Source organism: Ailuropoda melanoleuca, chromosome 7, assembly GCF_002007445.2.
Source record: "Ailuropoda melanoleuca isolate Jingjing chromosome 7, ASM200744v2, whole genome shotgun sequence".
NCBI classification, from domain to species: Eukaryota; Metazoa; Chordata; class Mammalia; order Carnivora; family Ursidae; genus Ailuropoda; species Ailuropoda melanoleuca.
Window position 1 is genome coordinate 141347293 of NC_048224.1, and position 13153 is coordinate 141360445.

The 13153-nt window shown below is 53.2% G+C and overlaps 1 protein-coding gene across 3 annotated transcripts in view; it reads right to left on the reverse strand.

Annotated features, from left to right (window-relative positions):
* RASA3 (RAS p21 protein activator 3) overlaps nucleotides 1-12909 on the reverse strand; it is a 123199-nt gene extending 110290 nt beyond the window's left edge. Inside the window, exon 1 of one of the 3 annotated variants that reach the window (XR_004626842.1) lies at nucleotides 12726-12908. Coding sequence is in view for 2 of the 3 variants with exons in the window: in XM_011233273.3 (XP_011231575.2) it covers nucleotides 12726-12780 (55 nt within the window). In the remaining variant the exon portion in view is untranslated. Of the gene's footprint in view, nucleotides 1-12725 lie in introns of all 3 variants that reach the window. The other 2 variants (XM_011233273.3, XM_034665538.1) reach the window with 2 other exon arrangements.
* Between the last annotated feature and the right edge of the window lie 244 nt (nucleotides 12910-13153).

Below are 13153 nucleotides of genomic sequence, written 5' to 3' on the forward strand. Positions count from 1 at the left end.
AGCTGAAGATTTTTAGCTGAAGGTGTGCAACTCCAAAATGCACACACGTAAATACAAATGTACAAAACAGTGTCCTGTCCGGCCACCCAGTTAATCCCTAGACACAGTCCCTAGCCCTCCCTGCTCCTGCTGTCCCAGCAAGACCCCACCCCCCCATCTCAAGAGCCTAAGAGAAGCCTCTGTTGTAAGACAGACCGCTGTCACCTGCTGCCAAGGAAGGGAAGCAAATCTCCAGAGCTGTTACACGTGGGGAGATCGCACTTTCAAATAGAGAAAGTCTTAGAACAGGTAAAACAGAGTTGATTTCTGATTTATTTTTAAAGATAAAATAAGTGCTCTTCTTACACGATGGGGACCATCCTGCAGAATTAAAACTGAACTCTGCAGGTTTGGGAAGTGCGCATGCACACGGGGGCATCTGCTCCCCGGAGGGCGGGAGCAGCAGCTCAGGCCCGTCCCCGTCTTTTCAGCACAAAGGAGAGCTCGCTTCCCCAAGACCTGAAAATTCCCGTTATTATTATTCCCATAAATACGAGACACGGTCTTATTTATCCTTCAGTCCGTAAAAACTTGGAAAGGAAGGCTGTATTTTCTTTGTGTGCCGTGAAATACTCAGTTTCTATGGCTCCACAGCCCCCTGTGAAGCATCTGATGGTGGCACCCAGCTAGCGAGAAACAATCGGACACATCAGGCCCCCCCGGGCTGACTTCAGTCCATGTCAACCCCGTGACTCAGAACCAAGGCCTAAGCAACCTGCGAGCACTTTACAGCAGGAGGAAATCTTCTGAAAACCCACTTTTCCCCAACTAGCATTTGTGATTAACACATCAAGTCGAACTCAAAGTTCTTCCACTGCTTGTGGTGACCCAAAAAATCATCTGTCTTACACCTATTGTGGATGCCACCCCTCCAGGCCTATCGCCAACCCAACACGGAGACTCGACACGTACTCCCACACCCGTGTACCTCCCAGATTCGACACACGGGAGATCTCCCAAAGAGGTCTGAAATGTTTTATTTGAAAACAACGCCATCAGCCTGTGGAGGCCATGGCAACGGAGATTTCTGAATGAGCTTCTGGAGCGGGACGCAACAACTCGTGCGCTCAAGCTGGCCTGTCCGCTGACCCTCTTCGCTGAAAACCAACAGACACATCCTACTTTTGAAAGTCAACACCCTTACATTCACAAAACCAGCGATTCCCGTACAGCTGCCCACAGGGAAGCTGACGCAGGCTGGGGAAAGAGCAGGGAGGGCAGGGGCGCATTCCAAAAGGAGAGACACCAAATTAAATTGTTACTAATCACAGTGAATAACGACCGGGTGAACGAGAAGTAAGAGTCTAACTCCCGGGACCAGACACTCTGCCTGCCCTTCCTGCTCCCTCCTGACCACCCCCTCCACTGCCTTAACTCAAGGCTCTGCTGGTCCAGGAAGACAGGAAAGGGGTTCCCTGAAGGGATCACTGGAAAACACTTTATGAAACAATAACAAAGGGAAAATCAAGATACTGAGCAAAAGCATAATGACAAGTGGTTTTTTCTCTCCATGTGACCCTTTATTTCCAGTCAGGACATGCATAAACACATTCTTGGGTCCAAATGCTGAGAAACTCTTTCTCCAAATACTCGTCGCAAGCTGTGCAGAGCAGGAAATGATGAACAGAGAAAGGAATGCCGTGGATTCCAGATGGACGGAGCCAGCTGGGGGCTCAGGAAGCCAAGCAAGGTCTTCTGACCATCGCCTCCCGTGATTTCTCAAGGAGTCACCATCTGCAGCAGACCCAGCTCAAAGGGAAATGGGAAATCATCACCCCAGGCGAGGCCTCACCTCTTCCAGAAAGGTGCGTGCCCTGGCTGCCACTCGGGGGGCTCTCCCAAGCAAGCTGCTTAGTTCCAGGGTTTGCACCCATGAACCTGGAGGGACACAAGAGCCCGTGTAGGCGCCTGCCGCAAGTTAACACGCGGAAGGAGCTTCTCGTCAAAACCTACAGAGCTGCCCAAGGACTGCCTTCTTGGAGCCACCAGATGCTCACCAGCTGCAGCTCAGGTGCCAGTGCTGGCAGTGGCCCCTTCTCCCGTTTCCCAAAGTGACATCCCTCATACTCATTCCACTGCACCCTCCTGCACTGCACAGCCCAGCCCAGAGGCCCCGGAGCTGCTCAAGGACGGGGAACTCCCACCCGAGGGCAGCCAGCCGACAAACAGTTCAGAAAGAAATCGGGGAAAAAGTTGCAGGGACCAGGTTGTGGGCCTGAAAAGTGAAAGGCTTCTGATCCAAATACAAAAAATTAAACTCAAAAACAACTGCAGAAAAAATTCTCACATCATAGAAAGCGGAAAGGGAGATGTCCAAGTACTGAGACCCCTGGGCAGGCTCTCAGACTGCAGGTGCCCCCAAAGCACACCCACAGAGCCCCTGGGGATCACAGGGAACACGTGACTCCCTGCAGTCTATCTGCAGCCCCCACCACAGCGAGCAGAAGAACAAAGATGGATTTGCTAGAGGAACAGGAACGCTTCTTGAATGCCACACACTGTACTCCGCCACACGTGGCCAGTTCCCTGGTGCCATGGCTCTCAGCTGGTGGGAAAGAGTTGTCACCAGGGGTGCGAGCCTCCCTTATGTCTCCATCCTACCCCCACCCTGGGCACACACCATCATGTACCTCTACCCCGAGACAGGCCCTAGGGCCCAGGTATGTATGCGTGTGAGCGGAATGTGCCCGTGTGTGTGCCTGCGTGTGCGTCTGTGTGTGTGTTCTGTGCATGTGTGCATGTCTAGTGGTGTGCCCACGTGTATGCATGTGTGTGTACTTGTGTGTCCGTGTGTGTGTCTGTGTGTGAATTCTGTGCACGTGTGTGTGTGCACACACAAAACCACGTTCCAACAAGAGACGGCCTCGTAAGAAAGTGCAGACAGACGACTGCCTCCCTCAAGTAAACCCTCTGCCTCGCGGGATGCAGCCGTGAGGAAAGTTCAAGAACACTTGGCCCTCTGTAAGCCTGACCAACTCCTGGACATAGCGCGTGTTGCTGCCAAGGATTTTCCATGTATACATCACATAGGCAGAGTTTACTGCCCTTGAAACTCACCCCATAAAGTAATAAAATATCCAATTATTTGATCCTAAGTTAAAAACTATTCATGGGGGTGACTGGATGGCTCAGTTGTTTAAACGCCTGCCTTTGGCTCGGGTCATGATCCCAGGGTCCCGACATCAAGTCCCGTACCGGGCTATCCGCTCAGTGGGGAGCCCGCTTCTCCCTCTGCCCCTGCCTGCCACTTCCCCTGCTCGTGCTCTTTCTCTCTCTCTCTCTGTGTCAAATAAATAAAATCTTAAAAAAAAACAAAAACAAACTATTCATGGCAGTCAGCCTCAGGACAGGCCAGCAGGGCCTCCTGAGCAGGCAGAGATCGCCAGCCTCAGCCCTGAGTGGTCTGGAATTCCCCAGCCGGGCCCTCATCCCAAAGGCCATGGGAAAACCAGCCAGGTCACAGCACGCACCCCAGACCTCAAAACAAGTAGTGGGCTTGGCCAGGTCCCCTAGGATCTTCACACTGATGGGTTTTCCGGAACCAACTTGTGTTCCTGGATCTCAGTCCGACCCCAGCCTTGGAAAGCCCCAGTTTAGCTGGACCAAAATAAGCAGGTTCCCAGAGGCTCAGGGGCCCGAGGCTGACCTACCCTCCAAAGTGTCCGAGTTTAACTGCCCTACTCGACCCATCTTCCACCTGGGGGGGGGGGGGGGGGGAGTGGGGAAGAGTGGGTCCACCCGACCGGGAGAAGGGGATGATCGGACAGAAGCCCGAGGGTGGGAGTCAGGGAGAAGCAGGGCTGCCCCACCAGGACAGCCCTCCTTTTGAAGCAGGTCTCAGCTGCACCAGGCAGCTTAAGGCCTTACTCAGCTGGGAAGTGGGTCAGCAGGCTCTGAGTCCCTGGCTATCCACACATTCATCCAAACGGGTCACACAGCTGAGTAAGTCCCATAAATGCTCATTTAAGGGTTCACTAAGGAGGCGAAAGGCATGGGTGGGAAGGCAGCTATCTCCTGTCTGAGGAAGTAATTTGATAACACACCCAAGAAGACAGTTCCTCCCTGACCACAAAGCGCTGGGTCCATCACAAGAAGACTTGGGCAGCCACAGGCTCTCTTGCTAGTGTGATTTTAGAAAAGTCACCAGCTTCTCTGAGCCTCAGAGGTGGGGGCCAGTTAAATGTCTGTCTTGTGCACAGAATCGTGAGAAGATCGGACAGGAAGGCACACTACTTTGCTCAGCGTGCTCATGGCTCCCTAAGCAGTGACTGATCTGGTGGAATGAAAATGGACAAAATCAAACAAACCTTCTGTCCTTGTGCCTCCCAGAAGTGGATTCAGGACCAAAAACAGAAACCACAAGAGCTAAAAAAGGAAAACGAATCTTTTTCCTCAGAAGAAAGGAAACACACAACAAAGCCACAGAGATCTAGAGGCCACGTAACAGTCCTCAACACGTGTGGGCTCTTAGAACGCACATGAGGAAAGGAGAAACCAGCCCTGAGTCAGGGCACGAGACAACGGGCCCACACGAAGATCACACCAACTGGACCCATGTTGTAACTTAGAAAACCGCGCAGTCCAAAAACAAAGCTCCAGAAAGAAGTACACAGATAACTAGCATCTCAACTCTGTTAAATGTCCTGAAGAATCCAGAAGCCAGAGCTCCATCCAGGAGCCTGCCAGCCCTGGAGACCGAGAAAGGAGGAAGATGGCTCTGAGGACAAGCCTGGTGACTGGGTCCTGCTCGTGGTGTGAAGGAGCCACCCTAGGCACCTGCAGCGGCTGAGCAGAACGTGCTACGGAGCGTGTGCAGGGGGCTGGCCAGCCTGACAGGAAAGCACCGCCAGCCACGGGTCTCCAGGCTGAGTCACCCCCGGGTCTAAGAAAGATTTGGCCACTTTGTTTACCTTTGGGTTTTATCCCACTGGCAATTAGGGGCCAAGACAGAATAATGCTTCACATTTTGGAAATTATTCAGATAATACGAACAGAAACAATGTGAAGAGGAAAAAACAGCCATGAGAGTCATTCCTCGACACACTTAGGAGTGAAGGGTACTGTTCTGTTTCTAGAAAAAGTTCTGTTTTACTGTGTAACTTGAGCACAGCCTCCAGCCTCCTTCTAGCCCTCAGAGGAGTGTGCTTCCCCTCACAATGTGGCTCAAATGCGAGATGCACCACGTGTGGCTCAGACGCGAGATGCGCCACGTGTGGCTCAGACGCGAGATGCGCCATGTGTGGCTCAGATGTGAGATGCAGAATTTACCAGCTGTATCAGGAGGCAGCTGTCCCCAGAGAGGGGTTTAAGCTTGCTGGAAAACTAAAACCAGGGGCACCTTGGTGTCTCAGTCAGTTAAGCATCTGACTCTTGATTTCAGCTTAGGTCATGATCTCAGGGTCGTGAGACCACGTCCCAGGTCGGGCTCCTCACTGGGTGTGGAGCCTGTTTCTCTCCCTACCTCTCGCTCTGCCCCTCCCTGCCCACAAGTGCTGGTGTGCGCACTCACGCTCGCTCTCTCTCTCTCTCTCTCAAAAAGAAGAAAACTGAAACCAGCAATGCTAAATTTCAGAACAGACACAGCTACAGCCCCAGGGAATCCAGCCCTGTGTGCAGGAACACACCTCACTCTTTCAGATAGTCATCAAACAAGGCATCACTCTCTTTGATCCCAGAATCAGCTTGATGATCAACCACTTCCAGCAAAGACAAAACAGACACTCAAACCAAAAGCTTCCCAGACAGAGGCCCCAGTGGCCCGAGTTTGACCAACAAACCTTGTGTTAGAACCACTTCTGGCGTTGCAGCCTGCAGAGCAGGCCGGGAAGCCAAGAATCAGGGACACTCATCTCCTGATTTCTAAGGATAGTCATGGGACCTGCACTTACACCAAAGTTTGAATGTGTTTACTGTTAATTCCGAATACTCCTCACACTTAAAGACAAGTCCTGGGCTATCTGCTGTGGATGATGTGACTTTAAACTCCCTTTCATCTGTGTCGGTTTCTCCACACGTCAGAGCCGCCTCGAGGACCACTCACAAGCCGGCTCCTGCCCTGTGCTGCCACAGCCCTCCCTTTGCTCCAGCATCTGGCTCGCTGTTTCTGGACTCCAACGGCAGCCCCTCTCCCAATTCTCCCATACCTATCAGCAATCTAGGTAAATTATTTTACCTCTCTGGGGCCTTCCTCTCCAAAAAGTTATTCTTTCCATTTTTAAAGTTGTGATTTTTAAACACTTCATGTGCCTATCTATACACATAATTCCATATGTGGGCCTAAGAGTAATATCCTTGATTTTCCGAAACAGGTCTTTTCTGTCTCACTGGCTTTCCTCTTCCACGCTGCCCACCACAGCGAGTCCAGCTGATAGGCTCGGTGCACCTTTCTGTTCACATCTGCACGTGTGTATCTGTGTTTTACTATTCCTTAAGGGGTGATCTTAGGTAGATTTTTCTGCATTTTGTTTTTCTTTCTAGTCATACCCCTTGGAACTTCCTGCATGTCACACAGCCTGGCCTGACTCTAACTCATTCCTCTGAAAGTTGCATAATACTCCACACTGTGGAAGTCCCATAGTATAATCACCCTTTCAACTGGCATGTACTCTGTGTCCACTTTTCACCAGTGTTCACTTAACAGCAGACTGTGGTCGATCAACCCCAATCGTTAGTACCTGCTGGCTGCAGCACACCAGTCCGTCACAGTTACAGCCCCTCCCTCACTGTGCAGATACAGAGCCCCGCTCCAACATCAGGGTGCTGAAGACCAATCAGTGAGGACAGCCTCCTCAAGCATCGTGCTCTCCCCCCTGCTCTCAAGCCTCAGACCTTCCAAAGGGAAAACACCACCGCAGACAGGACAGCAAGTCCCCACAAGACTCACCCTGAGGCCGCAGGACTGCCAGCCACGCCAGCCACCATGCTGTCCCCCCAGCGGCATCCGTGCAGATCTACGTCACGCACTGGCTCCCCGCTCCTCAAAACCTCATGGCGGGTCCAGGGCCACTTTCTCCCAACGCCTTTCCTGACCTCACCCACGTGCAAACACACAGGTGAAGTCCAGCCCTCTCTCAGCTGATGCATCTAGCTACAGCGGGAACTCCACTTGGTCACACGCCTAACAGAACAGCTTCAAACTGTATGGGCAGTAACACCTACTGCCTAGAAAGGTGGAGCAGGACAAGTGCCTTTGTTCACACAGGCTCATTAACTCCACAAAAAAGGGCCTTACTCTCCACTTTGACAAACAGAGAAACTGAGGCAGACAGGGTTTGGCAGATTTGTCTAAAGTTGCAGAATTAGTGAGAAACTCAGTCTTGGGTCTGGGATCCCAGGTGCCATCAGTCACGCCCTCTTCTCTTCGGCCGGCTCCCAGGGGCTCTTGTCCCTCCTGCGGCCAGGGATGCTCTGCCTGTGCCTACGACAGCCTGAACCCTCCTCCGAGGTCACTAGGAAGTGGGAGGTGCACTCGCAGCCTCGCCTTCAAGGGCATCTTGCAAACCTCAGTTCTCGGGCATTCGCAGCTACCGCTTCTGCTTGTTTCCAGCAAATACATCCCTCTCCTTTCTAAACGTGTGCACGTCTAGGATGAACACATGATATCCCGATGCTCTGATCCCCTGATGCTTCAGGAGGGTGTGAGTGTTTATATGCTCAGATGCCTCATTACTTTCAGAGAAGCAAATCTCAATGTTCCTACCAAATGCTATATTCCAGCCAAGTGATTATACCTACAGGAACCCCTGCTCTGCTCACCTGCCCAATGCCTTTTCCCAAAACACATGTGTTGCCAGTGACCCTGCTTAACAAATCGTCTCTGGACTCTGTATTCTGTTCAAGACCCCATCTTCACAATTCCTCGTCTCCCCAACTTCCACCCCGGCAGCCCCCAGTCAATGACTACCAGTCTCGGGACAACGAGGCCAGTGCCCCCGGCTGTCCATCGCCAAGAGACAGTGGTCCTGTTTCCTCTTGGCCCTAGAACTCACCACTTCTGTCTTCCCCACCCCTTCACTGTACCCCCACCATTCAAATCCAAGATTACGCAGAAGACAGACCACGATAAGTGGCAAGAACAAGAACATCAGCATCGGTTTAAACCCAGCTCTGCTCCTACAGGCTAGGCGACTCCAGGCAGGTAAATTAAGTTATACGGCTCTCCCTTCCTCAACTTCAACGTCACAGACCCGTGAGAACGTAAGTTAAATGAGATAATAGGGGCGCCCGGCTGGCTCAGTCGTTACGCGTCTGCTTCGGCTCGGGGAGTGATCCCGGACTCCTGGGATTGAGCCCCGCTTCGGGCTTCCTGCTCCACTGCGAGCCTGCTTCTTCCTCTCCCACGCCCCCTGCTTGTGTTCCCTCTCTCGCTGGCTGTCTCTCTCTCTCTGTCAAATAAATAAATAAAATCTTAAAAAAATAAATAAACAAATAAAAATAAAATGAGATAATACACGCAAACTAGATCCTGAAAGTCTGAAACCCTCTCCATGCCACACACGTGCACAGCAAACCCACCCCCTCCCAAGTAAAACCTGGAGCCACAAACTAAAATCACCCTTGGCCCTGGAGCCCGGCTGCCCCCCAGGCACAGCCCAGATCTGTACACTAGTCCTTAGGGGTTAAAAATAGCACAGGCAGCTAGCTGAGCTCGGTTAATAGAATATCCAGGTTAATTTTAGCATCAGAGAGCTCCAGAGAATATAAAACCCCTCATGCCAAGAACCATGTGTGGCCTGGCCCTTCGTCCACTGTCACACACACACTGAAAAAGTCATCACTGATATCACTCCACTATATTCACAAAATGTTTTCTCTCATCGGGAAAACCACGTCTTCTTAGTCCTCTGAAGACACTACTATCAACAATAACTATTTTAACTTATCAAGCAGGCCACCACCTCATCCGACCCTTATAGAGTGTGTGATGAACACACTATCATTTCCCACGTAGGAAATTTGGTGAAAGATCCCACTTTTAACAGAGCAGACCCAGAACCCTCAGCTTCCAGCCCCTGTTGTCTGGGCCTTCTCCACCACACCCCTCCAAAGCAGCCATTTGGTCAAGGGAGGTCCAGGCCAGAGACCCTCAGGCACCATTTCCTGCTCTGGCCTCACTGGGTTCCCTGCCCGAGGGACCTCCTGCTTCTGGCAGGATTGTGTTTGTGACTGGTTGGAGGAGGGCACGAGGCTGGGGCAGGCCTGCCTGGGCCCACAGCGCCAGCACCCTGCAGGGGGACAAGCTGTAATCTTAGAGAGAGGGAACGTGAGTGCGTGCTCCGAGCCCAGCGGAGCACAAGAGGGTCCAAGGAGAAGGAAGGGAGAAGCAGGGAAGAAAGGAAAGCCTGCGGCAGGGAACAAGGCAGAGCGTGGCCTCACATGGGACATACACGCCAAGGCCCCAAGCAGATCCAAACTGGGCTCTCAAGCCTGATGATGAAAACCATTCACAGAGCAAGAGGGCTTTTCTCACTCTGAAGTGCAAGGCTAGAATTTTTTTTTTTTTTTTTTTAGCTCGAGAGAAAAACCTTTGTATATTGCTCTTAATTGAACACATTTACCAAGATAAGATGATACTTTTGAAGACCAGAGGTAACTATTAGGGACAAGGAACATACCACTGAGAACCACGCTATACCACAATGCCTGAAGGAGCACTGTGCCCAAAATAACACCGCCAGAGCTGCTCTCACTGTGGGTCCTCCGCACACTCCTCACCCACAGTCTTCACGCGGCTTCCCTTCCAGCACGAAGGCCCTGACTCATGGAAAGTCAGAGAAGCATGCTTCCTCAAAGTTACCATCTCATAGGAAGTGCATTTGGCCTTAGACAACAACAGATACTAGTATAAAAACAGTGACAATAGCTACCAAAGGTAGACAATGTTTAAGATTTTGAAGTCTGCAGGAAAACTACCCAAAATAGCTGCAAGATTTCAAGGGGGGGGGGAGCAAAAGGTTCAAGACAAGGACTCAAAACAGTTAAAATAAAAATGCCTCACTCTGATTTGGCTTTTGCAAAAGGTGGAAGGGCAAGAGAAAGGGGAAGAGGAAAACACGGAAGAGATTCTTCCCATTGTCAATGAGACAAGTACCACCACACAATCCGAAACTATTTAAGAACTAAAGGCCAAGCCCCGACACCTAAAAGACTCTTCACCCCCCCAAAATGTTGTGCTTTTTTTCTTAGCAACAGGAGTAGTGATAGTGCTTACTGGTACAGCTTCAGGGAGAATTTTTCTCTCTTTTCTGGTAGTGAGGGGGTGGGTATTAATGCAAGCCGGAACAATACCGTCTTGTAAGCCCCCACCGGATGCAGTAGACAATGACTGCCTGCATTTTGCAAATGGAAAAAGGAGGCTATGGAAGGGGAGGACACTTGCTCTGGGTCATCTAGCCAGCCAAGAGCACACAGGCATGCAGCCAGCTAGCCTGGAGACAAGGCTCAGAGATGAATGGATGGCCTGGCCAGTGTGTCCCCTAACAAGGAGAGGTGAGTGTGCATGTGACCATGTGTGTATATGATTCATGCGTGTCTGCCCCCTTCCAGATCAACGATGGTGTTCCTCACCATCTTGTGCCTTTACAACCAGGGCATTCAGGCAAGTCAGAGCCAAGACTGGCCGTGACAGACAACTAAGGAAAGAAAGCAAGACCTCAGCACAGCACCTTCCATGCTCAGAACCATCCTGCTCCCATTCTATTAACGGGCTGTCCCTCGAGTTAGGTGAGACTAAGCCCCACACCAGCCCACCCAGTTCACCTTGAGGGCCTGTAGCCCAGGCTCGAATTCAGAAGCACAGCCTGTACTCAAGCACAAGGGTGCCCTGCCTGTGCCCCCTGACCACCCCCAGCTACAAAGGTGAGAGACAGACATCCCTCTTTTGCAGACCTGCACTGTGCACTGTGGATGAAGACCCTCAGAGAGAAGAGAGAGACAAGAGCTTCCTGGAGCTGGAACAACATCCAGGGAGTTGGACAGCGGTGCTGTCCTCACTGCTACATCCCTCAAACACGGGGAAGGGGCTCCAAAGCTTCCAACAATATCCACTCCCACGTGGGGTTAGAGATGGCAGATGTGTCAGTCCCTGCACTACTCCAAAACTGAGCTGGGTGTTTCTCTCCCTTGTTGAAAGTGGAACACAAAACACAGAAGGCCTAACCAAGCAATGTCTTCAAACCCTCTTCCTTCCACACCAGGCCCCTCGCTGTTGGGATCCAGAACCCACCCACAGATGTACATCGGCAGGCCAGCGGGGTTGCTCTCCTACATCTCCAGGGGTCTCCTCACTCCCCTGCTTCATGCACTGCGCCATTCTAGAAAGAAATCAACCCTCTCTGCTCAACCTGCCACTGTTCCAGAACACTCCTGGAGTCAAGTATGAGACTGGGTGTGCCGGGCCTGACCACAAGGTCCTCAGACCCATTCCTGCCGGCCGTACCTGGAAAGAGGACACACTCCTGCACAACCAGACCCCCACTCCAAGACCCCCTCCTGCTCCCTTGATTAAAGCAGCATCCCACACCCAGGTGCTGAGGGAGGGCTCTTGGCTGAAGGACCCTAGTGGAGGCATGCAGTGTTGAATCTCTCAGTGTGAAAGTGACAGCAGATTCCAACCAAGTAAACAAGAGGAATCATCTGCAGGCAGAATCCTCAAGCCTGAAGAGCTGCTCCATCCAATCTGTAATACTCCTCAGCCAAAAATCAACAGTGTCTCAGAGATGATCCACAAACCAAAATAAAGCAGACAGGAAACAACACGATGATTTGGGGTAGCTGGAATTCCTTGGGCAGCGTCAAATGTCAACAACTGACAGTCAGTCACTGGGTGTCTGGCTCCGTTCCCAGTGGCCCCTTTTCACATGGGAATAGAAGGGAATGTGGACGCAAGAAGGACCCTGAGGACAGGCAACACTCTCCACCCTAAGCTGGCCTCTCATCTGGCACATTTATGGCATGAATGCGTAACAGTCACTCCAGGCAAGGATCTTGTGTTTAGGAGGGGAAAAAAAAAAAAACTTGCACATCACCCTCCCGAGACAAAACCGCACTGGGAAAAAGCAAATCTCTCCAGATAACCCCAGGAAGTCCAGATATAGCCTCCCAGCCCACTCCGGAGTCTGTATTTCATTTCCCTCCCCCAGCTCTTGGACCCAGTGAGAAGGGCAGAATCCTCCCCGGTGACACGGCCTGAATGGCAGGCGCTGGTGGCCCAAAGCTCCTCCAGCCAGTTCTCAATGGAAGGGGGGGGGGCTGGGGGCGGCTCCCCGTCTCCCAGCCCGAGCGAGCTCCGAGCCAGGCGCACTCCACACATCCACACTCGGACGTGTGCACGCACACACACACACCCACGAACACACGCACACACATCCGCCCACACGGACGCGCGCACCCGCACCAGCCCGCAACCAGACCCGGGCCCACGCCCCGGGGGAACGAACGGATGGAAGGAAGTTTCTGGGCGCAGCGGCTGAGGGGAGATGCGGAACCTGAGGTCGGCGGATCCGCCCCCGGGAATGCACGCACCCAGGCTCCCACCGGCGCGCGCTCCCGGTGGGGACGGGACCCGCGTCCCGCACTGCACCGGCCCCCACCCCCCGGACCGCGCCTCCGGGAGCTGCGTCCCCCGGAGTCGCCGCGCCCGCCGCAGCCCGGCCCATCCTCGGGGGGAGGGGACGCACGGCGCTCACCGATCTTGATCTTCACGCTCTGGAAGACCCGGAGCCCCTCTTCCTCCACCGCCATGCTGGGTCGCCCGCCCGGGAGCCCGCGGGCCTCGCCAGAATTCGCGCGCCGAGCCCCGCGGAGAAGCCGGAGCCCGAGCGGCGGCGCAGTCCCAGCGCTCTGCGCCAGACTCCGCGCGCGCCGGGTCCGCTGCGCCAGCGCCGCCCGGCTCCGCCCACGGGCCTGCCCAGCTCCCTATTGGTCGCGGCCGCAGAGAGGCGGGGCATGACGGTTCCGCCCGCCGCGCGACCCCAACTGCCCATTGGTTGAGGTCTAGGAGGCGGGAGCGAGACGGCTCCGCCCGCAAAACAGCTCCAGTTCCGCATTGGCCGAGGCTCGGAGAGGGCGGAATCAGTCTCAGGGGAGGGCTCGGAAGGGACCCGGCGGTGGGGGC